Consider the following 27,616-nt stretch of genomic DNA (forward strand, 5'->3'; position numbering starts at 1 on the left):
ACTGGAGTTCCAGAAAGAGAAGAGGGAGAAAGGAACAGAAATACAGACAATTTTCAAAAACTGATAAAAATATCAGATTTCATATTTAAGAAGCCTTAGGAATTCCAGGCAGGATAACACATACACACACACACACACACACACACACATACACACACACAGAGTTACATCACACTCAAACTGCTGAAGACAAAAAGAAAGAAAAGAAACAATTTAAGCCAGCCACAGGTGGGAGGAGATGTATTACCTTCAAAGGAGCAACAGTCAGACTCATGGCTAACTTCACAACAGAAACAATGGCAACCAGAAATCAAGGGAAAAGACATTTTTTTTTTTTTAAATGCTGAGAACATTTTTTTTTAAGACAAAAGAGAATTCTATACCTAGCAAAACTATCCTATAAAAAATATAGGTATAAAGATGTATTCATGTTAACAAAGGCTGACTTTGTCACTAGTAAACCTAAACTATAATTAGTATTAAAGTAATTTCTCACACTGAAGTACAATGCCTCCAACTAGAAGGGTCAATCTTCAAGAAGAAATGAAGAGCACCAGAAAGGAATAACTTTGACTTACTTTTGTTCAAATAAATCCTCATTCCAATGGAATCATTTGGTGCAAAATACAAATTCATATTAAATGAAATATAGGCAAGAAGTAGTAATAGGCGAGCTAGAATTTTACAATTTAACACCATGTAGACACTGTCATTTCAATTTCAAGCCAAATAAAGTTAAAAAGAAAATGGAAGTTGGACTCTGGGAATCAGGGGTCAAGAACGGCAAGCCGCTGGCATGAAGGAGTCAAAGATTATGGCAGATCGTGCATGGCAAGTGGGTGTTCAGGGGACAAGAACAGTTACGGAGAGAAGGGTATCAGAAGCTGTGGCCATAGTTGTGCTGTAAGTCTTCAGGATCAACAGAATTTGCGGAAGATGTAAGAACCAGAGGTCATGGCTGACAGTTGAGTTGTGGTGGTTGTGTCAAAGGAAAGATGTCAGAGGTTACGACCCACCTGAAGTAGCAGCATCGGTTCAAACTTCCGTGCTGGGGGCGGTTGAGATTCCCGGCTCCCCAGGCCCCGCCCCCTCGTGCCCACCTCCGCCCCCCCACCTCCACCCCCCACCTCCACCCCCCACCCCGCGCGCCGCCTTCGTCACCCCGCCCCGTCCCGTCAGGCCCCGCCCCGTCCAGCGCTTCAAACGCAGGGGCCGCCAGGCCGAGGCGACGAACGTGCTCGCAAGCCAGCGGCGCAGGGACCCCGCGGGCGGCTGGGGCTTCCGCGGTGCCCGCCTCCGCTCCCTCCCCTCGGGCGCTCGGGGCGGCCGGCCGGCGCCGCCTCCCGGGAAGATGGCGCTGCACTTCCAGGTCAGTGCGCTCTGCACCGCGGGCCTTCGCTCCGCCGTCCCGGGAACCCGGCGCGACGTTGCGGTCTGGAGACGGAGGGCGGAGGACGGCGGCGGAGGACGCCGGGCTGCGGACCCGCGCCTTGGAGCCCCAGCTCCCGCCCCCGCCTGGGTCGGAGACTCGGGCGCTGGCTTGGGCTGCCCACCCCGGGCCCGGGCCCGAAGAGGGGATGGCCCGTGCCCGGGGGTGGCGGGTGGAAAGGCAAGGGGCCAGGTTCGGAGCTCGCCCCTCCGGGGAGGTGCGGATGCTGAGGACCCGCTGCGCTGGAGCCCGCACTCCTGGTGCGGGGCACTGTGCGAAGGGCGGCTTTGGCGGCGCCCAGGCAGGTGGGAGCCCCACCAGGCCGGACCAGTCTTCCCGCCGTGTCCCCGGTCGCGGCTCCATCGCCAGCGTCCGCACGGTTGGGATGCAGTTCGAGAGGGGGCCAGGGTCCCCCGAGGGAACGGCGGCAGCGGTTGGATTTTTAATTGGCTAGAGCGCGCAGGGGCTGTATCTGTAGGGAGTTGCGGAGTGCTTAGCAGCCGCCTTATTGGAGGAGGAAACGGGGGCAGCGTGCCGGAGGAGCGCGGAGATAAGGATGGGACACGTACTTGCGGAGGACGGCTCACGTATTCTCGGGCTGCACTGGCATGTGCATCCAGTTATTCATTCAACAAACATTTATGGAGCTCCCCACTGTGTCTCAAGCATTGTGCACAGTTCTGGGATGAAGGATTACATCATCTTACCATCCCTGCCCTCATAGAATTCACAGACAATTACAGTACATGCGGAAATGATACGGTAGAATTAATCACAGGATATCATGGGAACATTGAAGACGGGCATCAACCGCGCGGGCGTCCCTGTGTGTGTGTGTGTGTGTGTGTGTGTGTGGAGAAGTGAGGCAGAGCTCTGCTTCTTGGAGGAGATGCTTTGAGTTTCCGTTCGCCCAGTTATATACTGAGTTCCTGCTTTGCTAGGCATGGAAAACAGCTCTAGCAAAACTGATTTCTACTCTCAGGGAACTTGCAGTCTAGTGGGTCTTGAATTTTAGGAGCCTGACAGGTGAAGAGGAGGGGAAGAGTACAGAGGCAAAAGGACCATGTGAACGATGGTGAAGAGTTGTGGAAGAACATGGCACACTGTGGAAAGTTTGGTCTGGCTGGAGCATAAGGTTCATGTAAAATGGAAGAGAGAAGGGGAGGCTGCTCTGGATGGTGCGAATGACCTTGGACGGGTAGTCAATTTCATAATGTGGTGACTGTCTCTATGTGTCAAGTTCCTCTTGTAGACTTCTTTGGACTACCTGTGGTCATACTCATTTCTTATTTACTGATTCTTCCAAAGGATATTTTCTTTCCAACCAGCCACTCTCCTGTCAGGTAAATGAAAGCTCCAGGATTTATACACCAGGAAGTAGTGAGCCCCACACATTACCTTTAGACTCCTTGCCATTTCTAAGGGTGTCCAGGTCAAAATAATGTTATTTGTTTCCACTTTGGTAAACATGCCCCCCTGGAAATTTTCACAGGAAGAATCTTACAGGGAGGTCGTAGGGATTGTAAATAGGTAATCAAGTATTCATAGCTCAGGTGTAAATCTTGAGGGTAAAGACTGGTGGAAGTTTGGAAGTTTTCAGGGTTAGAAAGATGATGCATAATAGTAAATCCCTTAGTCCCGGAAGACTTCTTCATACTTAGAGTTTGGAAAAGTTAGCTACTAATGCCAAAACTACCTATATTGGTTTTTCAGGAATGTATCTCACAGCACCTTGAAAGTGTAGTTGGACAAATAAAAGATCAAACAATTTTGAGAGCCAGAAAAAAGCGCTGAAACTTCTCAGTTTGAAGTATTTCTAGTGTATGAGACCATATTTTCCAGTTCACTCTAGGAGCATTTATTAAAAATGATAACCAGTACCTAACATTTTGACTTTTCACATGGGCTTATTATTGATTTTGAGCCCCACAAGTGATTTGAGAGGTGTGCATATATGTACATATATACATTTTATTATTGAAGACACTGAATCTTAGAACAGTTGTGACTTGCCCAAGGCTGTGGAGTTAGAGTAGGCCCAGTAATTCATAATTCCATATTCTTTCATATCAGTAGCTTACTGTTACCTACTCACCAGGGTACGTTGTCAAAAATTATGCCATTAGGGTGATGCGTAAAAATGTGGACTTGCATAAGGTGAGGTTAGGGTACTTCTGCACATTCTTTTTCACATCATGGCATACATAAAAAATGGTAATTGTCTTGTTCATTGACATAAACTGCTCACAGCCAAAAGTCTGGCTGCCTGGAGGGCAGGAGGATCAATATGCCAGGCATGCTATTCCAGGTACATGCATTCTGGTTAGGAAGCTGTGAGCAAGTTAGACTTCTTTGTCCCAAAGGAAGTGATGGATCTGGATTATCATCAAGAGGAGACAGTCCAGATTGGTGGGAGGAAGGCAGAGTGAGGAAAGAAAGATAGAGTTGAGAATAGGTAAGATAAAAGAATTTCAGATAAAACAGAAGGATTGAGATGAGAATCAAGAGGTAATGTCAGGAATAATTTAGAATACTCATTTGGTCCATCCTTTTGCTCTCAGAATTGTTCCAGAACCAGGAACTAAGGCTATGCTTCTTAATACCCAGCCAGGCTACCTGATTTGATCTAGATGTGTTTGTGCACTGTTTTATTTGAACATGATGGTAACATAATGGGAAAAAGGTTTGGGAAAGATCGTGGGCTCGAATGGGAGAAACTACAGACAAAAGACCAATATATGTTTCATAATTTATCGTGAACTGCAGGAATTATTTACAATTTATTTTGCTTTTGTTGTGTGCCAGGCACTGGGTTAAGCTTTCTGTCTTCTCTCTTACTCTTCATAGTTATTTTGGGAGGTGGATATTACTATCTGCAGTTTCAAAAGTGGGGTTTAGAAAGGTTAAATAATTTGCTTCGGGTCAATAAATGGTAGATTCCAAAGCTTCCACTCCTTTCCAAAGAAGCTGCTGAAGAAATCCAGGGCACTGGAGACCACAGTTAGAAAATACTGTTCTGTTGTTCTGTTGTCCATGAATAGCATGTAGAGGTATTAAGTCTGAGTCTCTAGTTAAAAAGAATTGTTAGGATTTTATGACAAATTAGGTATATACCAGGAATTAGCTAAACTGTGAGGTTTAAGATACTCCCTCCCTGCCCTCAATTCTAACACCAGCTGCATATTTGGGGGTTTCCTAGAACCAGGCTCAGATTTGATAGTTTAGCAAAGGACTCGAAGAATTCACTGCAAGCTGTCATATGCATGCAGTTTATTCCTGGGAAAGTACACGGATTAAAATTGATTAAAAGAAGAGGTGCCTAGGGCAGTGTCTGGGAGGGTTCCAAAACAACGCTTTTGCTGTTCTTAGGGCATGTTATTCACTCAGCCTATATATATGACAGTGTGCATTGAGTATTGCAAACTGGGGACCTTTTTACTGGGGCTTCATTACATAGTCATGATTGACTGTTGATTGCCCACGTGATTGATCTCAGTTTTTAGGCTGACTAATACTAATGTGATCCAAAGCCTGCACCCTGAAACACATGGTTGGTCTTTCTGGTTTGGCCAGCCCCTGACTTAAGACTGTGGAATGTGTACCCCCCCCCCAATTCCTGGCCCCTAAACAAAAATAGGCCAGTCAGGTATGACATAGGCTAACCTTCCAGAATCTGAGGGTAATGGGGCAAGGCCAAACTCTTAACTATATAGGAGGGACTAAGGAGAAGGAAGAGACAAAACTAACATCAAAATTAAAAATCTAGATCCTGGTCTAGTCCTTTGAAACCACTCAAAACAAAGAGCCACTTGGAAGTGGAAATCTGTGGGAAATCTGTTCAATTCAGTTTTTGACATTTTTGGGTTTTTAGCATCTTTCTGAATTTCTAAGAGGAAGAAATTGGTAGATACAAAGATGGTGATCAGACAGAGTTGAATGTATAGAGTAGGAAATCATCTGCTTATTATCTCCCTGCAGACTGAAGTAAAGGGTGGCAAGATGTCAGGGTGGTAAGGAAACAACGTGTGCTTGAGGTCTGTAGACTTGTATTTATTTGGCTCAAAATTGACCATTTACTTCACACTTGATCATAAGCAACATATATACATATGTATGTATATGTGTGTGTGTATATATGTGTGTATGTGTGTGTATGTATTTTCTAAGCCTCAGTGGTGGTTTTTGTTTTGTTTTGTTTTGTTTTGGTCTTAAACTGGGTGTACTACAAATATGTACTTTACAGGAGTCTACTTTTCAGGATTGCTTGAAAAATAAAAGCTATAAATCCTTGTAAACTATAAGGCTCTAAAAACAAATACTACTTAATTCATTGTAGAAGGAAGAGTTCCAAGAGCCTTCAGATTTGCTAAGGAAAAGGTAGTAAAGGGAAGAAGAAACAAAGATTTGTGGGGAAATTAGTAACTTCAAGATGAAAGTATTTTTTGTTAATGATAATCAAGAACCTTAATTCCGGGGCGCCTGGGTGGGTCAGTGGGTTAAAGCCTCTGCCTTTGGCTCAGGTCATGATCCCAGGGTCTTGGGATCAAGCCCCGCATCGCATCCGGCTCTCTGCTCAGTGGGGAGCCTGCTTCCTCCTCTCTCTCTGCCTGCCTCTCTGCCTACTTGTGATCTCTGTCAAATAAATAAATAAAATATTAAAAAAAAAAAAAGAACCTTAATTCCATATGGCAGGAAAAATATAGAGAAGTAATTGAAAAGAGTTAAATTCAATTGGGGTGGGGTTTTTGTGGCTCATTGATTTATTTTTTATTATTAGGGGCCATTTTTTTCCTTAGAACAAAAGCCATCATTCTTTTTCTTTTAGCTTAATATTGAGGTGTAACTGACAAATAGCAAACTGCACATATTTAAATTGTACAGTTTTGACTTATGTTTACACCTGCAAAACCATCACTAAAATCAAGATAATGAACATACCCATCATCTCTCCAAAGTTTCCTTTTGTTCCTTTGTAATCCCCCATTGCTGTTCCCCTGTCCTGTTCTGCTCTCCTCCCTCCCTGGCCGAAACCTGTAATCTGTTTTCTGTTCCTATAATACCTTCCGATATATACTCTTTTTGTCTGTTTTTGTTTGTTTGTTTGTTTGTTTTTTTACTCAGCACTTAACCTGTTGATGGATACACGTGTGAGAATAACTGTATAGAAAGAAGTCACGTCAGTTAGGGGTTAATTGTCAAGTGCAAAGACGAGAAACGAGTTTAGAATAGCTTGGAAAATCTTTAAGGCAAAATAATGTCATTATCTCTTCTGCAATGGAAGTTGGGTACTTTCTGTTTATATTTGATAGTTATTCTTTGGGAGTTAGGTGATGTCCAATTCTACTTGTTCTACCTATTAGTTATTTTTATGGGCATCTAATATTGATATAAAGCCTTGCAGGAGCTTTAATAACTCATACCTGATTTGTCAGCAAAGTGAGAAGGGATCCATTTCTCTGAAGCATTCTAATGTTAACCATGTGCGTAGACATCAGTGTGTAAAACTAAGATGCAAATTTATCAATTCATTGTGAGAAATAAAGTCTCTCTTTATAGATTCTCTGGAAAGTCAAATGCTAATCAGAAGATTGCTTGGTCAGTCAGCATTCACCATATTGTGAGTTTAAGTGTTTTAAATGTTTAGATAATGCCTTTCCACCAGGGTAAGGATCTTTGTAGATGTGTCCTTTTCTCTAAAAAGATTTGATATGCCTGGGATGTGCTTTGTTATTATCATTACAGTAAAAGAATGACTTGATTCCCCCCCCTTTGCTTCAGTCTTCCATAAGAAAAAGTTCAGACCTTTCCCTTTTTATCTTGTACTGCCTTTCAGTTAATACTTTGAAATACCTTTGGAAAGAAAAAGGTAATTTGTAATATTGTTGACTTAAGTGAATACTGTTTGAATACACTCCAGAGTTGTTCTTTGTTGAGATTCTTTAAATCAGTATAGCAAAACAGACAAAATAATTTCAAGAACTGTTCTGGAAAATTTCCAATTAGGTTTACTTAGGTACCACTTGAATTGATTAATATTAATATTTGTATTTGTTTCCTAGTACTGTTGTAACAAATTACCACAAACTGAAAAGCCAACAGAAAATTATTGTCTTACAGTTATGAGGGCCGAAGTCTGAAACTAATATGCCAGTCTTATTGGTTCCTTCTGGACTCGTTGAGGGAGAAACTGCCCCATGCCTTTCTCCTACTTTCTGCTGGCTGCTGGTAATGCTTGGTGTTCTTTGGCTTGTGGAGTCATCATTCTAGCCTCTGCCTCCTTCTTCATATGACTTCCCTTGTGTAGCTCTGTGTCTTTTCGTCTCACATGTACTTTACTTTTCTTTTATGAATCATTAGATTTAGGGATCACCCTAAATCCAGGCCAGTGTCGTTAAGATCCTTAATTTAGGATTTGCAATGACCTTCATTTCCAAATAAGGACACATTAAAGGTACCAGGGTTAGGAATTGGGCATATCTTTTAGGGGGATACAGTTCTACCCATTACAATATTATTATTAGGTCATAATAATAAATAATAAAAATAAATAATAAAATATATTATATTATATAAAATAAATAAATAATTTAAATAAAATTTAATTCTCCAAACGAACTTATAAGAAAGGTTTGAGTCTCACTTTTTTGTTGCCTTTGCTTTTAAATACTTAGGTCTTCTCATTATTTCTGGACCAATTCTTTTTGAATTTAAGGTCTACTTCAAAGACTCTTTAGACCTTGATGAACGCTTGACAGCAGGATCAGTTTATCATTAAATTATTCTGGATATTACCAGCTCTAAAATTTAGCCTTTCATATTAGCCTTTATTAGCTGAAGGAAAAGACTTCTAAGGTTAATCATGAGTCAAGAGAGGGAAGAAGGTAGCGCTTTCTTTTTTTGTATTTCTTACCCTTGGAGAAAATACGGAAATTCATATGTATTCAAGGGCATACATTTTCTATGCATTTTAATATGAGCATTATGGAGCCGTACTCTGGGGGCTTGTTGGGCCAGTATAGGTGGGGGAAATATTTAAAATGTGTCACACTTGAGGTCCTTTATCTTAATTTATTCATTTGAAACTTTTCTTTTTTACTTTCACTCTAGCAGAAATTTCCTAAGTCTGGGATGTTTGGCTCTGACCTGGATAGAAAATGGAAAATGCCATAAAGGAGCTAAGAAGGAGAAAGAAGTGAAAAGAATAAAGGGAGCTAGAGGAGGTCTCATTTCAGTGTTTTATGTGCATTCCTATTAGGCAGAGATACATGTATTTGAAAGAATGTTTGGCCTAGTGTAGCTCTAAGGCTGCCATGTAACAATTGACGCCAGAAAGGATAAAAAATGGCATTTCTTTAGGAATATCTGATTACCTTCGTATGACTACCTGATATTGAAATCTGTGCCTTTTTTTTTGCCCTCCAAAGAATTCTCTTTAATTCAAGTTCAAAGTGAAGTAGTTTGTTTTATCAAGTGCCTTTAATAAAAATTATTTTGAGCTAAAAAAGAATGCTGATCTCATTTTTTTCCCAGATCTTATCCATGTATTTTATATCTTCAGATGAAATTATATTTATAAACAGAAAGAATTATTCTTTGTGCTTATAAAATAAGAGCCTACAACATGATAACTAGTTATTACATTGCTAGAAATAACATGGGGTTAGGTCATAGTTCCTGAAAATCATGACAGAGTTTGCCTGCAGCACTATGAGTCATTAGTTTAGAGGCTCCAAATCAGCGTATATTTATAATTATCTTTGCTTTTTTATGGATGGAACCATTGAAATTCTTATAATTTGAGAAGTAATGTAATTGATATAGTGTCTGCAACTCGCTTATGATAATTCCCCCACCCATCTCTTTAGCTTCATTTGGCATCTCCTCCTTGCTGTCTACCAGTGACATTGACCTTTTAATGCCTCTAAATGATTACACTCTGTTCTGGGCCCTGGTAAATGCTACTTTTCTGCCTGGACTGCCGTCTAGTCTTTTTTTGTCTGGCTCACCCTTTTAGGATAAATGTTACTCCTTCAGGCAGACCTTTCAAACTCCTTGGATTAGGCAAGTCCTTCTCTTTCTATACTCTTTTCCACTACCGTTACTGTCAATTTATAAACAAATAACTTAGAGGAAGGAGATAGGCCTTTTTTGTTTACCACTGTGACACTGAGTAAGTAGTGGTAGCTCAGTAAGTATTTCTTGAATTGATGAATTCAGGCATGATATGCATCCCTCAATTCCTGCATTAATATATTTATCTTGTTCTGGTCTTTTACTCAAGTAAAATGTTATATATATATTTTTTCTTCTCAAGAGCTTGGCTGAATTGGAAGTGTTATGTACTCATCTCTACATAGGGACTGATCTTACACAAAGAATAGAGGCTGAGAAAGCACTCCTGGAACTTATTGACAGCCCAGAATGTCTCAGCAAGTGTCAACTTCTATTAGAACAAGGAACGGTAAGTATTTGATAATAGCGATTAACCATGAGAGATCAGTAGATGTATGTTAGTGTCAACGAACGTATATAGGTTATGGTCAGTGGTAATTGATAGATAATACTGCATGTTTTCTTGGGTATAGTTTATTTCACTGTCAAAGGATTAATCATAGGAAGAATTGGAAAGCCTGGAGAGCAAACTTAGAAAAGAGCTCAAGAGGTAGAAATAGGCATAAATTGAAATAGTTTCTTGATTCTTCTTCACCCCTTTTGATGTCTTGATTCTTCTTGACCCCCTTTGCCATCAGTAATGGGCAGAGTTTGCATTTTTAGAAAGTTGAGTAAGAGCCTTTTTAAAAAAAAAAATTTCAGGTAAGAGAAGCAGGTTGTAATTAACTCCAAAACATGAAGGAATGGTTCATAGGAATGCTATCTCTTGCCTGCGTCCCTTCTAGAGATTAGCTATTCACTCAGTAGTCATGTAGCAAATACTTAAATGTAAAACTAGGTATAGTACTACCTACTTGCCTCATGCACATGCATAAAAGTAACTCCTAGTTTAGTTGGGGAGGTATAAGTATGTAAATAGATAGCTATAAAATGACATGGTCGCGCTACAGTAGGAGACTGTAGGGGCTAGAATAGAGGTCAACGAACTTTTTCTGTAAAGGGCCAAATAGTAAATATTTAGATTTTGCAGGCCAAGAGGCTAAATAAAGGATATTTTGTAAGTACATCTATAAGAAGAGAGAAAACAAATTTCCACAAAGTTTTATTGATGAAACTTAAAGTATAATAATTGAGTACAGTTTTTTTTAATACAGATCTACTAATCAAAAGAATGAAATTATTCTTTTGGAGATAACTTTTGACTTAATTGGGGTTCAAAGTTCGTACTTCTGTCATTAGTGTTGATTGCAAATGTTCATGTGTTAATGGTCGTCTTTAATGAGGTTTTTAATATTTTATCTTTGAAAATGTCTTTTCACATAAATAGGTACTGCCAAATATTGATATCCATCCATAAGCATATGATTTTAATTAAGCATATTCATCACTTAGAAGGCATTTATGGAATTCTGGATGTTTGCCTTCCAGAATGTCATTCACATTGCAGAGTAATCACTTCCAACTGAAGGGAAGCTGGGAGCTCCTCAGTTGCTCAGTTAAATGGTTTTTAAAATATGAAAATTTCCTTTCCACTTGTTTCAGGGTCTGAAAAATGCTGCTGGATGTATAGTTTGAGTTCAGAAAATATACTTGGGAGGAGAGATCTTGCTACTTGTTTTAACTTTTGGTAGCGTGGAAAGTGTTTAAAGCAGCTTACTTAATACTAGTTGTGATCGAAAAAGTGTTAGTTATTATTGAAATGACTTTACTGCATTTTAAGTTTTGTAATATAAGTACTAAGCACTCGTTTGCCTTTTAGGCAATTTTGTAACTTTAGGTTGAATTCATTAAATTATGTTATCAAGTCTGCAGCAAAAGCTAATTTTCAAAGCCATTTAGCATTCAATAATAGGGGTTTAGAATGGGTCTTCTCAGAAAAATTTCAGTCTCAGCCCTGAGCTAAAAAAAAAATTACAATAAAACTTTACTATTGCTAAGCTATTGAACTACCTTGTGGTGGGGCAAGTCAGGACTTTCAGCTTCTTTTTCTGACAGAAATTCACAGAACTGAAGATAAGTTCACAAAAGCGAATTGAAGTCTACTCTTAACACCGCTGATTCATTAATACATGATAGACTCAAATAATTTACTACAGAGTATCTACTGGTGGGGAATATAATGAATAACCATAGGTTTTGGACTCTTACATTTTTATAAGTTTTGTAAATTTGTACAACTAAGCACTTTTCTGCTCCATATATTTTTACCACCGTTTGTGACACATCTTAGCAGATACTGCTTCAGGTTGTACACAGTAAGTGTTTTCTTAACTTCTTTGAAAATATTTCTGGCCTGACCTTCCACATAGACTTGTCAGCAAGGCCTTTAGTCACTTCAAACTTAGTATTGACGTCTGGAATAAATGGATAATATTGTTAACGGAATAAGACAGAATTAGCAACATCAGTCAGCTCATCAGGAACTAAAGAGAACCTCCAAATCATTTCCGTTGTTGTTTGAAATTGACTTTTGATTTTGCTTCCATGTCGTCAACTGTTTCAGCATTGTTCTCATTGAAAGTCTAGTAGTTTGAGTTTTATTTTCTCTGCATATATAATTTTGCTACTATAATAAAATAATGGTGATTTTAATTAATTCTCCATTGGTAAATGACTTTCCATGCTTGGCTAACAAATGAGTCACTTCAGAACTTTGGTCTCAGTCCTATTTTATTTTTGTGAGGAAATTCCACTGTTATGAGATACTCTGTTCCAATTTTCTACTTTTTCTGACTGTTGATTTCCTGTGAATTAGGAACATTGTCATGAATACATAGTCTGATACTGTCAACATATATTACAGTCTTTTAGGATAACCATAGTGCCATTTCATAAAGAGCACATTGCTCTACTATCTAATTCAATAACAGTAGTAATTCAAACTCTCCTGTGCCTTAAAAGTTAGGTATTTGAAATCTGCTTTTTATCATGTTTTGACATGGTGGTTATGCACTGGTAATAATCAAAGGTACATGTCATGGCAATACCCATGGCACTCTAGGTGCTATGGAATTATAACTATATTATTGCAATTTATAATGCATTCAGCAGCAGGAGGCAATGAGTGTCACATACAGTCTGTCTCAACTATTCAACTCTGTTGTCATAGCTTGAAAGCAGCCATAGACAATATATAAACGAATGAGCATGTCTATGCTCTGTGTTTCTATATGGACCCTGAAATTTGGATTTCATGATTTTTTGCATGTCATAAAATATTATTTTTCCCCTGATTGTTTAAAATAGTAAAAACCATTCATACCCCATGGACCTTACAAAAACAGATAGGATTTTATCCATGGGCCTTAGTTTGCTGACCTCTAGTCAGAGGAAAATGTAGTGAGTCACTGGACCAAATTTTGAAGGATTGAGTATAAAGTTAAGACAATTGGTGGTCAAAGGGAATACAATACCATAAGACATGGATCTAAAGGAGTGTGGAGGTCAGGGTAGGAAAGGCATTGAAAGGGGCGAAAAGAGAGCTGTTGTGGTCAGAGGACAGTGAAGAGAGGAACCAGGTGAATTGGGAGAGATAATCAGAGGCCAGATCGTACAGGACTGTGTAGATGTGGTAAGAGTATTTTATTTGAACTTGCTCAAAATAATATTTTTTCTCTTGATTATCTGCTCTTGTTTGAGAAAGTGACCTACACCTTCCTCAATGACTGAACCCTTATGAGAGATTGTATATATATATATATGTGTATATTTGTATATATACTTTATTCATTGTTAATCTGTCGTTTTGGAAAACCAGAAAAATTTCCATTATGGCTTAGGAAAAGTTCCTGTCACAGTGTTTTGATGATTCTAATTTCATTTGTGATAATAATAAATAAAATTTATTATTCTTTGCAGACATCCTATGCTCAGCTCCTTGCAGCAACATGTCTTTCAAAACTTGTTAGCCGAGTCAGTCCTTTGCCAATTGAACAGAGGGTAGATATCAGTAAGTGGTTTATTATGCTTTTTTTTTTTTTAATAAAATTGCACTTTATTTTTTAATTGGAGTATAGTTGACACACAATGTTACATTATTTAACATTGCACTTTAAAATCATTTTTTCCTTTTAAATATGTTAAACTGTGAAGAGGCATGCAAGTTACTTAAAATTCTGTTATTTTTTTTGAAGATGAGTTGTCAAGTCTCCTTTATGCATCTAGTAATGAACAGTGATGTGTTATACAACAATGTGTAATCAAAGCATTTGGTTAGTTTAATAATAAATAAATAACTAGGATTTTATTGTGTGTACTGTTGGTAAGATTTGTACTATCTCATTTTATTCACCACATTTATGAAATAGGTGCTCTTATTATCCTCATTTTATAAATGAGGAAATTAGATTTGATTGGCTCTGTAATGTGCCCAAGATCACACAGCTCAGAAGAAGTAAGTAGAGCTGTGATTCAAATCCATACAATCCGTGTGGAGTTTATGCTCTTAGCCATTGTCTTAACTTCATTTGCAACTGAATGATAGAAAAGAAGCCAGCTGTCCATTTATTTCTCAGGCTTCTATACAAAATCATTTGGGGTGCATGTCAAATCAAAAGCAGGTTCCTAAAAATGAAACAAGATGGGATCGGGAGGGAGACAAACCATAAGAGACTTTTAATCTCATAAAACAAACTGAGGGTTGCAGCGGGGAGAGGGGTAGGGGAGGGTGGTTGGGTTATGGACATTGGGGAGGGTATGTGCTATGGTGAGTGCTGTGAAGTGTGTAAACCTGGCGATTCACAGACCTGTACCTCTGGGGCTAGTAATACATTATATGTTAATAAAAAATAAAAATTAAAAAAAAAAAGCAGGTTCCTACTTATTAGGAAGATAATGTGTATATGGAAGAATAATATTTGGAAGTTAGTATAGTTGGAAAACTTATTCTGTGAAGTACAGTATATTTTTCAGAAATAATGTAGTTTAAGGTTTTGTGTGTGTGTGTGTATGTGTACATGTATCTGTGTATGTATGTGTTAGCTTTTCATATGGACAGGAGTCTAATTGAGCTATGGGATTTTTGTTTTCAGTGATCTTTGTTTATAGTAGAAATGAACTGTCGACTCATTTGTGCTCTCCAGCCTCAGGGTTCACATTATTTGTATTTGTGTATCAGAAAAATTAAAATGTATATCTATGATAGATAGTAAGCCAAATTTTTGAACGATCGGATCACACAATGACATGTCATTTGCCTCATATATTTGATATTTTTCTTAAAGCACCCAGAATCATAGGCACTGTACAACGCCTACAGGAGGATTTATCTATGTGTTCATAGACTTGGGTGCTTAAGAAAGCAAGATGAACTTATAGTTTTAAAAATTAGGGTCCAAACATTATAAACCTAACTCACAAAACATCATGGCTTTATTTGACTGACTTACGTATACACACACATACACTTTGAATAGATTTATTTTTTTAGAGCAGTTTTAAAATTGAGCAGAAAGTAGAGTTCTCATACGCTCTGTCCCCCACACATGTATAGGCTCTTCCATTTTTAGTGTCCTGCACCAGAGGTACATTAGTTATAATTGATGAGCCTACATTGACACATGATCATTACCCAAAGTCCAGTTTACGTTAGGGTTCACTCTTGGTATTGTGCATTCTGGGGTTTGCATAAATGTGTAAGGACATACATCCCCCATTATAACAGTCTGCAGAATAGTTTCACTGCCCCCCAGAAATCCTCTGTGTGCCACCTATTCATCCCTTCCTCCCTTCTAACCCCTGACAACCATTGCTCTTTTTACTGTTGGCAGTTTTGCCTTTTCCAGAGTGTCATGTAGTTGGAATCCTATAATGTGTAGCTTTTTCAGATTGGCTTCTTTTACTTAGTAATAAGGATTTAACCTTCTCCTGGTCTTTTCATGGCTTGGTAGATCATTTCTTTTTAGCACTAAATGATACGCTATTGTCTGGATGTACTACAGTTTATTTGCCCACCTACTTGATTGCTCCAAGTTTTGGCAGTTATAAATAAAGCCTAAAGTGGACTTTTGTGTGGGCTTAAGTTCAGCTCATTTGGGTAAATACTAAGGAGAGTAATTGCTCTATGGTATGGTAAGATTGTGTTTAATTTTGTAAAGAATCGTCATATTGTCTTCGAGAATGGCTGTACCATTTTGCATTCCCACCTGCAATGAATGAGAGTTCCTGTTGCTCCACAGTCTTGCTAACATTTGGTATTTTCAATATTTTGGATTTGGGCTGTTTTAGTAGGTGTGTAGCAGTATCTTACTGTTTTAATTTGCAATTCCCTGATGACATACGATTGAACATCTTTTCATACGTTTTATTTACCATCTGTATATTTTCTTTGATGATGTGTCTAAGTCTTTCACCCATTTTTAATCAGGTTGTTTTCTTATTGTTGAGTTTTGAGAGTTTCTCTATATTTTAGATGGCAGTCCTTTATCAGATAAGTCTTTTGCAAAGATTTTGCTCCCTATTCTGTGGCTTGTCTTCTCATTCTCTTGATGTTGTTCCTCCCAGAGCAAAAGTTTTTAATTTTAAGTGAGTCTAGCGTATCACTATATTTTTCATGGAGTGTGCCTTCGTTGTTGTGTGCAGAAAGTCAGTGCAAACCCAAGATGGTCTAGGTTTTTTTCCTGCGTTGTCTTCTAGGAGTTCTTATAGTTTTGTGCTTCACATTTAGGACTGTGATCCATTTCGAGTTGATTTTTGTGGAGAGTGTAAGGTCTGTGTCTAGATTCGTTTATTTGCATATGGGTGTCCACTTGTTCTGGCACCATTTGTTGGAAAGACTGTCTTCACTCCATTCTTTTTTGCCTTCGTCCGTTTGTCAAAGACTAGTTGACTAGATTCACGTGTGTCTTTTTCTGGGCCCTCTATTCTGTTCCGTTGAGCTATTTGTTCTTTTACCAGTACCGCACTGTCTTGAGCGCCGGAACTTTATAAGAAATCTTGAAGCTGGGGAGTGTCAGCCTTCCAGCTTTGTTGTTCTTCAGTATTGTGGCAGGTATTCTAGATCAGTTGCCTCTCTGTGAATCTCTTTAGAATCAGCTTGTAAATATTTACAAAATAACTTACTGGGATTTTGATTTGGATTGCGTTGAATCTCCAGGTCAGTTTGGGAAGAACTGACAGCTTGACAGCATTGAGTCTTTTTACCCACGAACGTGGAATCTCTCTCCATTTATTTAGTTCTTCTCTGGTTTAATCCGTCAGCTTTAGGTTTTTTGTAACACTCTTTTTCATGTTGAGAAAGTTTCCTTCTGTTTCTGCTGAGAATTTTTATTATAACTGGCCACTGGATTTTGTTAAATGCTTTTTCTGCATCTAATAAAATGATCATGTGATTTTCCTTCTTTCCTCTTTTGATAACATTAATTGATTTTCAGATGTTGAACTGGACTTGCAGAACCTGGGACAAATCTCACTTGGTAGTGGTATATAATTCTTGGTTGTGGTATATAATTCTTTTTATGCATTTTTGGAATCAATTTGCTAATTTGTTGAGGATTTTTCTTTATGTTGATGAGAGATATTGGTCTGTAGTTTCTTTTCTTATAACATCTTTGTCTGGTTTTGTTATTAAGGTAGTGCTGGCCTCATAGAATGAATTAGAAGGAATTCTCTTGCTTCTGTCTTCTGGAAGAGATTGAAGATAATTGATATAATTTCTTCCTTAAATGTTTGGTAGGGCCCACCAGTGAACCCCTCAGGGCCTGGTGCAGAATAATTACTGATTCAGTTTATTTGAAAGATACAGACCTATTGTCAGATGGCCCATTTGACTTGTTTGTTTTTAAATAAATACTTAAAGAGGAACACTCATTAAAGGAAATTTGGAAAAGAGAAAAGTAGAAACTTAGAACACAATTTCAAGCAACAAATGATGTGTTCTCCTTATGAGTTGCATTGGTTTAACTTACTACTCTTATTTCTGCAAGTAGATTAGAATGTTTGTCATGACATGTCTGACATGTGTTAGTAGAATAATTCACGTGTCAGCCAAAGTGGAAGATAGGAGTAATTGCTTCAACAGTTGCCGTGACTTCACATCCCCTCAGAATCCTCAGTTTTTCATGGGAAGGCCCAGACTACATAGCCCCATTATCTTCCAACATTAACTCTACTGCCAGTTAGTATTCACCACACTGTTTTCTGCCTTTATTAGCATAATTAACAATGGCTTACTATTGCTCATCAGTTAAATAGTATTTCCTCAGCTTCGTATTCAAGTCCCTTTATGAGTTTGTAATTGATGGACCATTCTTGTAACTGTGTATGCTCATTGGTACTAGTCTTGTAGTTGTGCCAGAAGGTCTTCCCCTTATGCCCTGTTATTTCTGCCTTGGTGCCTTATTTAATGTTGTTTCTCTGGTCTTCTATTCAAATGAAAGTGTAGCTTAAGTTTAATTACCTATATAGATTGGTCCTCCTTTCTTCCCTTCAAAGAGCTTTATTGAGGTGTAATTCATATATCATAAAGTTGACTTGTTTTAAGTGTACAATTAATGATTTTTAGTAAATTTACAGTGTTGTGTGAACATCATCACAATTCAATGTTGGCACATTTCTGTCACCCCCAGAACATCCCTTATGCTTACTAAGTTAGTCCTGCTCCCATAACCCCAACCACTGGATGCTTTCTGCCCTTATAGATTCACCTTTAGTGAATATTTCATATAAATACAATCATACCCATATGTAGCTTTTTGTGTCTGACTTTTTTCACTTAGCAAAATGTTTTTGAGATTTATCCATGTTGTAGCATATGTCAATATTTTGTTCTTTTTTATTGTAGAGTAATATTCCTTAGTATAGATAGATTTTTGTTACCATTTTGTTACCATTCACTACTTGATGGATGTTTGGGTTATTTCTGCTTTTTAGCCACAGTGAATAATGTTATTGTGAATATTGACCTAACAAGTCTTTGTGTGGACATAGGTTTTCATTTCTTTTCAGTAGATACCTAAGAGTGAAATTGCTGGTTCATAAATAAATTTATGCTTAACTTTTAAGGAAACCACTATACTATGTTCCAAGGTGGCTGTACCACTGTGCATTCTCACCAGCAATGCATGGAGGTTCCAGGTTCTCCACATCTTCTCCTCATAAGTCTTATCTTGATCTTCTTGTGATCATTTCTTTTGTCCCATCTATTCTCTCTCTCCAAATATTTCATAAGCAAACTCCAGGCATAGTTTATAGCTCAAATTTTTGTGTTCTTGGAATTTGGAGTTATTTCCATCAAAGAATTCTTTAAATATTGGGGTTATTTACCTTCTCTTTACCTTTTTCTCAAATAACATATTAGCCTTAGGGAACAAAGTAGAGATTGAATCTTTCCCCTTTTCTTTTATATTCTTGTGTGTTTTCTGATAGATTTTGTGGCTTTTTTTTTTTTTTTTTTTAACCTAAAATCAGTTAGTCAGGGGCACCTGGGTGGCTCAGTGGGTTAAAGCTTCTGCCTTCAGCTCAGGTCATGGTCTCAGGGTCCTGGGCTTGAGCCCTGCATCAGCTCTCTGCTCAGTGGGGAGCCTGCTTCCTCCTCTCTCTCTGCCTGCCTCTCTGCCTACTTGTGATCTCTCTCTGTCAAAATAAATAAATAAAATAAAAAAAAAATAAAATCAATTAGTCAAGAACTATTGAATATTAAATTCCCATAATGTGTAATACCAAAAACATCAGGTCTAATGATGGTAAATTACCAAAGATGTCTGCAAGTTTTGAGTTACTCATTACTAATAAGACTTATGGTTTGGCTAGTATTTGGAAGCAATAAACAAAAACTTAAACCAAAACAACCTGTCTTAGTCCCAATTTGGTCAATGTGACAAGTTATTTCACCTCTTTCACTTTCATATCTTTTACCTAAGAAACAAGTTAATAGTAATAATAGTATAATAGCAATATCTTCACATTGCTATGAGAGCCACATAAGGAATTTGCTGGGAAGCACTTCTAACTTGCATCATAAATGCTAAAATGTTATTGTTACATAGGGTTCCACACCCGAAGAGCTTCTACTGCATAGCTTTCCAACTTTCTGTTAACTTCTCTCTGGGACTTTTTTAGCTGTTTTATTTCATTTTCCTGTGTCTTCTTGAGCATTTCATTTTCTTCTTGATATGGCTTTTTTCTGTTACCTTGGGCTGGTGATGATGAGATGCATATTGTTTTACTTGATCATTGTCATGGACACTTACTGAACTGGAAAAATATTAGAAGTCCTGTAAAAAAGCATAACATGAGAGTATTTTATGTAAGGTATTCAGCTAAAATAACAAACGTGTAGTGTATTAATTTTTTTTCCTGCCTTAGATGACAAACTTGTTAGCCAGTGTCTTTACTTGGGTAGTCTGGGAAGGTGTGTATATTGGGACCTAGCTTAAATGTCAAACTTGGTTGATCTCACATTTTGTTGATTATCTTGAGATTACCCTCTTAGTGGTTATCATTACCCCCATGCAGATTCCCATATCCCCTCCAAGTTAAAAATTTTCAAGATAGTAAAAATAATTGAGGTAAATAAACCAGATTTTCTTTTATATTCTAGAAGCAGTGTCTTCTTCTTAAGCTTCATTATTGAAATAAAACATTACAAGTTATGAAGCTTAGGATATCCATATTACTGCATAGGAGAAACCTTTTTTTTTTTTTACATCCATCTTAATTCTAGAAAAATCTATGCTTTTTAAAGAAAATTTAATTTCGGACACTTGGATGGCTCCGTTGGTTGAGCGTCTGCCTTTGGCTCAGGTAATGATCCCAGGGTTCTGGGATTGAGCCCCACATGGCTAGCAGGGTGTCTCCTTCTCCCTCTGCCCCTCACCCTGCTCATGTTCCCTGTCCTCCCCTCTTTCTGTCTCTCAAATAAATAAATCTTTTTTTTTAAAGATTTATTTATATAACTATATAATCTTGATGTTAATAAAAATTAAGGTTGAAATATGATAGTCATGAGAATTTTTTTTTTTAATGTAAGAATCTCACTGCAGCTGTTTCCATTAAAGATATTTTTATTTAAATATTGAGGTATATACCTTTTCTTCACTCTTTTCCCTAATGGCATACTGGCCTTTGAGGCCAAAGTAGAAATGGAATCCTTTCCTTTTTAAAAAATTTTTCCCTTTATTTTTCTGTTAGACTTCTGGCATGTTTGTTACCTGAACTCAATTATTTGATCTCATAGCTAACTTTGCTACCCACTTTTAATGATTTTGGTATATCAGCTTTGTTCCAAGTTTTAATTTACTATTCTATTTGTACTTTCTATAACTTATATACTTATTTTACCATACTATACTACTTGTTTTTTTTGTGCCACTTAAACAGGATAGCGTACAGTCAGTGTTGATATAGTAAGACATATGCATCCATAAAAGTGACTGTGCTATGCATTGTTATGCAGTAAAATCACAGGGTTCAGGAGAGAAATTGGACATGGAAATAAAACTCAACTTCATCAGTGACACATTAAAAAAAGAAATCTAATAGAAGGTTTAGTAGAGTTTTACACATGTTAAATGGTTAAGAAATACTTAAATAGTAGAATAAAGAAGCATTTTATCTTGAATATCTGAATTTTGTTTTTGGATGTGGACCTCAGAGGGTTGCAGTTCGTGAATCATAATGAAGTGGTGAAGGAAGATTATCTGAAATAGGATGGAAAAGTGTAAAACCAGATAAGGTTGTGTGAGGCGGGTAACACGTGAGGTGAACTGAGACAGCTACTAGATGTTTGAGGTGGCTGCATTTTGTATATGGTTTGCTTCATTTGGCCTGGTTGCAGCTTTGTATTCACCTGGCAGTTTTTTCTACGTGAAATCATGCAAAAACAAAAGTGACATTCTCATTACACTCAAATTATCCCCTAATATTTAAATTGAATTGGAGCAAATTTCCTTTTCCACAATAAGCCTTGTAGCATAAATGACTATTTAAGTAAGTATGTATCTTGGAGAAAAGGATTAGCTTTTTGTCAAAGAATGTGTCATTGCCAGCTGTTTTTCTTCACAAGATTCACATTATGTTACGGAAAAGTTCAAATGATCACAGAATATTTTCTTACAGGAAACTACATTCTTAATTATGTGGCATCACAGCCCAAGCTGGCGCCCTTTGTTATCCAAGCTCTAATTCAAGTCATTGCTAAAATCACTAAACTGGGATGGTTTGAGGTTCAGAAAGACCAGTTTATCTTCAGAGAAATTATTGCTGATGTGAAGAAGTTCCTTCAGGTAAGAAGGCATTATCGCATTATTAGAACATCACTAGTTGGTTTTTTTGTTTTTTGGGGTTTTTTTTTTGGTTTAGAAAACTTCTTTTCTTAAGTATGATTTCTTCTGTGACTACCAGTACCATATTAATTACAATTTACTGTTTATCCTCTGGGCCCTTTATTTTTTATTGCCAGTAAATTAGCATCATGGCATTACAGAAGTTTCAGGCAAAAAGAATGAACATTAAAATGTTAGAAAATACACAAAAATTAGAAAATTTCAAAAATACGTGTTCTGTCCTTTCTAACATGCACGTCTATGTACTACATACATACAAAACGGATCTAATATTTTTTGAGTATGATGTGATCTAATGCTCATTACATCTCTTTGAAGTGGATCTCACTTGCAAATGAGAAAACTGAGGCTTAGGAAAGTTAAGTGAATTACATACAGTTGAAGAGTGACCTAGTAAAGCATAAAGCAAGCATTTCAGCCAAGTTTTCTAACTTAAGGGATACATATATTTAACTTTTGCATGAGACCGTATTGACTATGCTAGTTTCTTAAGGATATTTTTAACTTAAATGATTCAAGTTTTAGCATATGCACATTTAACCTGCGCAAATTCGGGTATTTGAACTGCAAAAAATAAAAATAAAGAAAAATAAGCAAGAGGACAGTCATATACACTGTGCTGGTGATTCTGCTTGCCATTCCACAGAGTAGTCTGTGTCCTGAGGTGTGGTGTGGCAAACTCAAATCTGCTATTTCCAGTCTCTGCATGCCTCTTAGAATGACCATCCTGCCTTGCTCAGTGTGATTCGGATATTTAAAGATACATATTTTTTCATACAGACATTATCCCTAATTGCAAGAAAGACACTTCAGCTGGTGCTCTGATGCAGAAGCAGTGGTCTGTTACAGTTCTTGAGGGAAAACTGGCAGTTTGGATTGAGAGATGGCTCAGTATTGGTTTATTGGCAATTAGAGGCAATTTGGATTTTCTGAGATTTTATTTCTTATGCAGTAAATCCCTGTGTAAGATGTAACTCTACCATGTAGTGCAATTCTAGAAACTTCAGAATATGAAACACTAGACTACGATGCTTTCCTTTTATTCATATTGTTAAAATCCTGGTTAACAAATATTTGATCATCTAAAACTTCTCAGGAATCCATCCATGTCTTTTTAGCCCTCAGGTGAGCAGTCCTGGAGCAGTGGATGGTTTGCTCAGAGACAAATGACTTCCTCACTCCAGAGTTGTACTCGCAGTTTTGGCTAACAAAATAGCACTCTTCTCTTGTCGTTTCTTTCTTTCTTTTTTTTTTTTTTTTAAGATTTTATTTATTTATTTGACAGAGATCACAAGCAGGCAGAGAGGCAGGCAGAAAGAGAGGAGGAAGCAGGCTCCCTGCCAAGCAGAGAGCCCAATGCCGGGCTCGATCCCAGGATTCCAGGATCATAACCTGAGCCGGAGGCAAGAGGCTTTAACCCACTGAGCCACCCAGGCCCCCTCTCTTGTTGTTTCTTAAGATCACACACAGCTCAAGAATCATTAGTGTAGGCAAGAACAGACTTCAGAGTTTTTGAAAAATAAAATTAAGGTTGAAAACTGAATGGAATGAAGTCATTCTTGTTGGATAACATTTCTCAAGCTCTCTTTCCAGTGGCTGGTAAGTTGAACTTAAGGTGAGCTTTAGTGTGTTCTTGTCGATTTTGGAAAAACAGAAGAAACAAAATGTTTGGTCTTCAAAGTTTAACAAAGTATCACAAAAGGAAGCACTTGTTTTCTGGGTATGACTTAACCTAACTTTGAGTCACGAGAAAGGCTATTTCACTTACCTGAATGGAAATGAGAAAAGAAACGCGTGCTAAATACGTTTCCCATAAATGTGAATGAGATTCTTAAAAAGCAGACTCAGGTCCTTGGCGCTCTTATTTTTAAAGTGTTCAATCAAGGTAACGGGATTTGAGAAAATACTTTGGGAATTTTAAGTGAATCGAAAGCTGCTAGGTCAGGGCAAGTAAAAAGTTTGAGCAACTAATTTTACTTTGTCCAGATCCTCTACTGTCATAGATTAATTATGTCTAATAAATTTCTAGACAAAAGAGAAAAAAAAAACACTTTAATGTTTAAGTACTCAAATAGAGTACCCCATGGTTCCTTTGGGTATTAACAGCTTCTGTGAATTTTGTACTAAAAATTATTTTAAATTTGCTAAATCTTTAATGGCCTGAAGTTTTGTACATCTTCTTTTCTCTGTTATTGCAGTCTTACTGCTGCCACACTACAAACATTGATGGGCTTCTTTTCTACATACATACCCAGGAGAGCCTCCTGTCATCTATGGCAGTGCTAGCTACATTACTGATTCACAATGAGATAAGGAGCAGAATGTAAATCAGTGTGGTGCTTCCTTCACTGAGGAAGATTTGCTATGAAAAAAATGCTGGCTAAACTAAGCAGTGTACTTAGTAGGGACTTAGTAGGCTTATAATCTTGTACAAACTCTTATCTCATCCATCATGAATGAGTCCCTAGCCACTCTGAGACTAGCATTGAGTTTGCAGAGGACCAGCAGGCCATCAGGGAGCCTCACTTCGAGGAGCATTGACCTGGTGTGCTTACTCAGAGGGCCGATGCTTCAGTAACAGGAAATGTGTAGCCTAGTTCAAACAGTTGAGATTGTTGTGAAGGGCCATAAAGAAATAAAATGCAAAAATTATGGGATGTGACTTTTGTTTATTTTTTTATCCTGAGATAATAAATAGAAGGAATGACCAACTATAAAATTCAGACTTGAAAAACTTGTGGGGCCTTTGGGTGGCTCAGTCAGTTAAGTGTCTGCCTTCAGTTCAGGTCATGATCCCAGGGTCCTGCGGTTGAGCCCTTTCTTCGGGCTCTCTGCTCAGCAAGAAGCCTGCTTCTCCCTCCCACTGCCTGCTGCTCCCCCTGCTTGTGCGCTCGTGTGCTCCCTCTCTCTCTCTGAAATAAATAAATGAAATCTTTAAAAAAAAAAAAGACTTGAAAAGCTTGTAATCTGTATTATTTCTTTTTTATGATTACACTATAATTGAATGTTTTTTTTTTTTTAAGATTTATGTATTTATTTGTGTGTGTGAGAGAGAGAGAGAGAGAGCATGTGGAGGGAGGGGCAGAGAGAGAGGGAGGAAGATAATCTCAGGCAGACTATGTCCTGGGCTTCATCTTACGACCTTGAGCTCATGACTTGAGCTGAAATCAGGAGTCGGACACTCAACTGACTCAGCCACCCAAGCATCCCTGGATGTTACTTTTTTAGTTTTTATACTTACAATGTGATTTTGCAATAAGGTAATTTGTTAGTAAAAGTGCACCTAAAATCTGAATTTTGATTTGAAGGAAGTTTTTGAGATTAAATTGGGAGCTGATTAAATTAAAAACATTATAGAGGCTATGAAACTGTATACCATATTGATAGTTATGTATTAATTTACCCCAGTGCATTGGACACTTTAGACTGCCTTCATTTTAGATATCATAATAAATGCATACACATGTGCTATTAAATAATATTAAAAAGGCCTAAGTGATCTTATGTGATATTAGATTGAGAGATTTATATTAGTTCCTAAGCTATTTATTATTTATTGAGTGCAGCTATCTCAGTAGCCTTCAAGCAAATTTATAGAACTAAAGAGCAATTTTTGTTCAATCTTATAAAGTCTCATGAAAACTATTAAACTCTTGTATTTTAGGGTTTAGTTTAATATAAGTCCTACATGCTATAAACATTTTTTAGAGTATTTAGCATTTCTAGGGTAGGTGAGCTTTTTTCCTCACTCAGTTCTGTGTGTACCTGAATTTATCCTTCAAAAAATGAACTCAAAATTATTTTTGTAGACATCATAAATACTTTTTTATGTATTTTAGTAGATACATTATTCGGAAAATGTGATGTTTCAGTATTTGATTATTTGTTTATGCATTAAGAACCAATAATATGTCTCTACTTAGGGTACACTTGGTTGTTTTCTCCATAGGGTACTGTGGAGCACTGCATAATAGGAGTGATAATCCTCTCCGAGTTGACTCAGGAAATGAACCTGGTAAGCCTTCCATCTAATAGTGACGTGAAGTTTGCTAAGTAATACTGATTCTTTCATATAAAATGTTTGTGTAGCATAAAACTCTGAATAATCAAGTTTTTTGTGTATTTTATTGGTGGGATAATTAGGTATTGGAACACTTACTGAAAGTAACAGAAATAGTGTGAGGTACTGCAAGGAAGAGGGAATTAGACATGGTCCTTGCTCCATGACCATTGGTGAATTGTCCTTTTATCCTCTCTACATAGTAATACACTAACATAAGAAAAAAATTATATGAAAAGAAACAAACCTTTATTTGCTTACAAATAAAAGACAAGCAGTTTGGTGAATGGATTCTCAACAATGGGTACACAGCACGACTCCTCAAAGAATAGGCCACTTGGCACTTGGCCACTTGCTGGCATGAATTTCCACCCTGTACAAGGACTTTACAGAAGCCGTGCTTCACCACAACAGTGCCTTTATGAGCTCAGCAGCTGAGCACATTGTCACCTGTTTCTGCTCACTTTTGTACTTAGCATGGTTCTAAACAGAACAAAAGCAGAAGTTAGGTTCTCTGTGGGATAATGTTAAAATAAAGGGGAGTAGAGGTAGTGTTTATATTTTAAAACTCTTGTCATGTTCAGTAGTCTGCGTTTGTGTGTGTGTGTGTGTGAATATGAAGAGCTTGCATACCTAGGACTACTTGCCAGCTCCCTTTGGAGTGTCAGTATAGTTCTGTACATAAAAAAATCAGCCAAAACAACCGTTTCCAACTTGTGTTCAGTCAGGAATTAGAGAATATTTCTAGTTTTATCGGGTGCTTATCTTAAATTTAAAGTGATCCCTTATGTTATCACAGACCTCACTCCCTGACTCCTCCACCCCGAGCGAGTAACAGTTTCTCCCCTGTGGCTATGTACCAGTATACATTTGTCCCACAAAGGAACCAGTATAGAATTGTGCCTCTCATTTATTGGACATGTTCTTTTAGTCTCCATCAATCTGGAAAAATTCCTCAATCTTTCTCTCACTTTTCATGACCTTAACATTTGTGAAAATTACAGGCTACTTTTGTGAAATGTCCCTCAATTTGGGATTGTCTGATGTTTCTTTATTATTAGATTCGGATTATGCATATTGGTTAGGAATATCACAGAAATGATACTGTGGTCTTCTCATTTTCTCCAGTCAGGAAGCGCATGATTTGATTTGTTACATTACTAATGGTATTTACTTTGGTTACTTGATGAAAATGGTCTCCTCCTCTAATTGCAGATTTATTTTTTTCTCCCTTGTAAATAATAACTACTTAAGACAAAATATCCATTCCTCATCAGACTTCTAATTTATTCACTTATTTATATCAATATGCATTCCTGGCTTCCAATTGTATTTAGTAGATTATAATTTGTTAGTAACATACTTTCATGCTCTCATTTTGCCATATTTGGCCAGTAGGAATCCTTTTAAGCTTGTTTCCATGTCCATTTGACATTTACTCACCAGTCTTTGAATATTTTCTTACTTTTTTGGCACAAGATGTTCTAGGCTTATCTTGTATATAACCCAAGTGCTTTTGAAAAAAGCTTCAAGGTCTAAAGTGTGATTTTGATTTTGTATGGTAAAAAAAATAAGGCTTTTGTGGACCCATTTTACTTGGTCTAATTTTATGGCATTTACAGTTTGAACAAGCGCTTGGTAAGTACTTCTGACCAGGCAGCAGGGAGATCTACAGTGCATGGTGAAAATCAGACACTATCATTATTAAATGTGAACCAGGCAAATTCATGTAAT

The 27,616-nt window shown here is 37.5% G+C and overlaps 1 protein-coding gene across 5 annotated transcripts in view; it reads left to right on the forward strand.

The window, feature by feature from the left end:
* Nucleotides 1–1,197: 1,197 nt before the first annotated feature.
* Nucleotides 1,198–27,616, forward strand: part of RANBP17 (RAN binding protein 17) — a 317,076-nt gene continuing 290,657 nt past the window's right edge. For 2 of the 5 annotated variants that reach the window (XM_032851791.1, XM_032851792.1), the window contains exons 1-5: nt 1,236–1,369; nt 9,744–9,890; nt 13,400–13,490; nt 21,596–21,762; nt 25,772–25,837. In XM_032851791.1, coding sequence (XP_032707682.1) covers nt 1,352–1,369; nt 9,744–9,890; nt 13,400–13,490; nt 21,596–21,762; nt 25,772–25,837 — 489 coding nt within the window. In that variant the 5' untranslated portion in view covers nt 1,236–1,351. Of the gene's footprint in view, nt 1,370–9,743; nt 9,891–13,399; nt 13,491–21,595; nt 21,763–25,771; nt 25,838–27,616 lie in introns of those variants that run through there. The other 3 variants (XM_032851794.1, XM_032851795.1, XM_032851793.1) reach the window with 3 other exon arrangements.

The sequence above is a fragment of the Lontra canadensis genome, unplaced genomic scaffold (genome assembly GCF_010015895.1).
Source record: "Lontra canadensis isolate GAN:19392208 unplaced genomic scaffold, GSC_riverotter_1.0 scaffold5, whole genome shotgun sequence".
NCBI classification, from domain to species: Eukaryota; Metazoa; Chordata; class Mammalia; order Carnivora; family Mustelidae; genus Lontra; species Lontra canadensis.